This window comes from Nicotiana attenuata, chromosome 9 (assembly GCF_001879085.1).
Source record: "Nicotiana attenuata strain UT chromosome 9, NIATTr2, whole genome shotgun sequence".
NCBI classification, from domain to species: Eukaryota; Viridiplantae; Streptophyta; class Magnoliopsida; order Solanales; family Solanaceae; genus Nicotiana; species Nicotiana attenuata.
Genome location: NC_031997.1, coordinates 869,432 through 872,798, shown reverse-complemented (window position 1 = coordinate 872,798; position 3,367 = coordinate 869,432). Strand labels below are relative to the sequence as shown.

The 3,367-nt window shown below is 39.3% G+C and overlaps 1 protein-coding gene across 1 annotated transcript; it reads left to right on the top strand.

Annotated features, from left to right (window-relative positions):
* On the top strand, positions 291 to 1,094 carry LOC109232468. Its single transcript, XM_019398241.1, has one exon. It carries the CDS (start codon positions 291 to 293, stop codon positions 1,092 to 1,094), a length of 804 nt encoding a protein of 267 aa, XP_019253786.1.

The following is a 3,367-nucleotide window of genomic DNA, read 5'->3' as shown; positions in this document are numbered from 1 at the left end:
GGCACCAGCATAGGACAATTGTTTTTGAAAGTATCTCCTGAAATGGAAAAAACTTCTGTGCCAACTTCTTGAAATGTCCTTTAGATTTTCCGAAAACGTNACTTCCTCCATAACAAGTTCCTAAAAATCTGAAACTGGACAGTCCCAACCTTCAAGTTGAACCTCCCCCCAAACCACCTGATATTTCAACAGGCCAATCAACTGCCCCTTCCTCGTTTAAGGAAAAGCTTCTGACCAATGACCACGAAAATAATTTTTCATCTTTCCCAACATCATCTCACTTACTACCTATGGCAATTGACCCCATCGAGATGGACTCTGGAATTTCAGCACCAGAACTGGAAAATAACAACACAGTCCAAATAACTGGAGAAGATAAGCAACGTATCTACTATCCCTGGAGATTCTCTTTAATAATCAAACTACAAGAGAAAAAAATTCTCCATCAGGTACTCAAACGGAAAATAACTGATTTATGGAAACCTTCTGAAGCTTTTCCTCTTATTGATTTGGGAGAAGGCTACTACACAGTAAAGTTCAACAAAGAAGAGAACATGGCAATAGCCTTACAAAAAGGGCCCTGGTTCATCTTTGGGGCTTTTCTATCAGTACAGCGATGGGAACCTAATTTCGTGCCATCAAGAGCAATACAAACGCTAACAGCAATATGGGTAAGACTACCTGAGCTACCCATAGAATTCTACGACGACAAGATTCTTGCCAAGGTTGGTAACAAAATAGGGCGTCTGCTCAAGGTGGATACATGTACCTCCGCAGCCCTTCGTGGTCGTTATGCCAGAATATGTGTTGAATTACCTTTAAACAAACAGGTTAAATCCTTTGTATGGATTGGATCACACAAACAACAAATTCTATACGAATGTGAAAAACTCCTTTGCCTCAACTGTGGCTACCTAGGACACTCATCCAGCAAGTGCCTTAAAACCAATACCCAAATAAAAGCACATTTCATAAAACAAAAAGAAGATCTGAAGCAAAAAACACAAAAACACAACATACAAGAAGAACTAGGAAAAGTCATTCAAAAGGACCTGCTTAAACCAACAGTGGAAGACACATCATCGGAGGACTGAAAAACTGTTTCATTCAAAAAAGGTAGCAAAAAACAAGCCTCAAGTAAAGAACCGTCATCAACATCAGGTATAAACGTTAATATCTATGATGCTTCCACAGGTAAATTCCTTACTACTCAAGTGTTTAATTACAAGGCAAGACACAACCACAGTGACAAAGTCAATAACACGATAGACAGAAATCATGTTTCAAACCTCCCTTCCGCTAATACCACCCATAACCATTTCTCTCCTCTCACTTATCAGAACATGGTTTTAGATAACCCACAAAACCACCTTGATAATGATCTAGATAGACCCCTACGACACACTGTCATTGCGCATGCTTCTACTAACCCTTCGATTAAAAACCTAATTAATAGTAGTTTTACTCCTAATAACCCTACTCCTGCAAACAATAATCCTAGTGATTTCTTAAAAAATAAAAATAGTGTTTCAGACCCTAGGGCACCTCTTCCAACCCCCTATCCCCATGGAACCAATAAGGGCAACAACACCAATACCCCACCTCGTAACACCCCACCTCGTAACACCCATACCACCCCTCCAAACCCCCTTACCAACAAGGACACTACAAATGATATTAAACACTTGGCAACAAATGAAGGTCCCTTTTTACAAATGGACACTGCCATTGTACACGTAGATCAGAAACAAACAAATTCCCAAACTATTAATACCAATACGCTATCCCAGTCATGCAACATGCAAACAGATCTTACAGTCATTGCCTCTAATTCTGTGTATTCCCAAGATCAAAACACAACCTCTAAAACCTTGCCTCTCCAACATTACAATGCCCAGAATTCCAATATCCAACCGGAGACACTACAGGCTAATCCAACTTCTCCGCCTTCAACAAAGCATGGCAAATCAAAACAATCCAAATCAGCCTCCTCTCCAAACTCCAACAATCCTGATCCAACCCCCCATGCCAGAGAATCATCAGCCACAATCGTGGGTGGAATTGGGACTGATGGGTCAAGCACTCTCATTCACCACCGTGCTAAATGGGAGGGAAACCATAATTGTCCTCCACAACTCTCATTACCTTGCTCAACTGATATCGGAAGGAATCCGCCTTGCAATGAACAACTACCTAAATCACTTTTGGTTGAACAACATCCTTCAACCAATTGCACCGAATCTACCTCCACATGCAACCCAAACAATGATGAGGGAATGGCAAATGCCNGTAGCAGTTGCTAATTAAACAAAGGCAGATTCAGTTTTATTATTATTACCTAAGGCTTGCCTAAGTGTATATTGATGATATCCGATAAGCATGATATCTATTACTGATTCAAAATGGAAAAGCAGTAACCGTTTTAAACGAGCAATTTGGATCCTATAGGCATGCTTTCTAAACTGCATTAATGAAAGGAGTAAGTTGTTTAAATTGATTCAAAGCAGTACGAGTCAAACTGATTTTTAACTAAACTGGTTTCAGATCTTATAGACATAATCTATATTGTTGCTGATTTTAATCCCCACAGACATGGTATCTAGTATTAAAGGCTGATTTGGTCCTATAGGCATGGTATCTAATGAAGTGGAGTAGGCAGGATTTATTTGATCACAGCAAAATTCCTATAGGCATGATTTCTATAATATATTGATATTAACCTTACAGGCATGACATCTAATTTCGATGTTGATTTTAACCTTGTAAATAGGATGTTTGATTATAGCCATTAGACCCTATGGGCATGATTTCTAAGTGTGGAAGTAAACATGCAGAACTTTATTAAACAGATCCTATAGGCAGGATATCTAAGTGTGGAAGTAAAACATGCAAAAATTTATTAAACAGATCCTATATGCAGGATATCTAAGTGTAGAAATTAAACATGCAGAATTTGAAAGCAGGTCCTATAGGCATGTTATCTAAGTGTAGAATTAAAACATACAGAATTTGAAAGCAGGTCCTATAGGCATGTTATCTACCCTCCTAATAGCTAAACATACATAATTACTCCGTCCCTTTCCACTAGCCAACCCCAATATTTGATTACAAATTATTACAGACCAAATACTGAATTACATCAGAAAAGCGTAAAATAAGAAGTTACAACCATAGGAAGCCTGATTCTGACTTCCTCTCTGAGTTATGGAACAAACCACCTCAAATGCCACTTGTTTCAAAGCCTTTCTTAGACCTGGGTGTATCAAAGTTCCCTAAGGGTCTCAAGGGACCCCGGGCAGTGGTTACACCCAGGTTTGCATAACCAGATAGATCGGAAGTGCGTGTGGAAGGGCCAGCCCTTATGTGT

What these genes read in the sequence shown, in the direction of transcription:
- LOC109232468 (XM_019398241.1), top strand. Translation starts at nt 291, where the DNA reads ATGGCAATTGACCCCATCGAGATGGACTCTGGAATTTCAGCACCAGAA.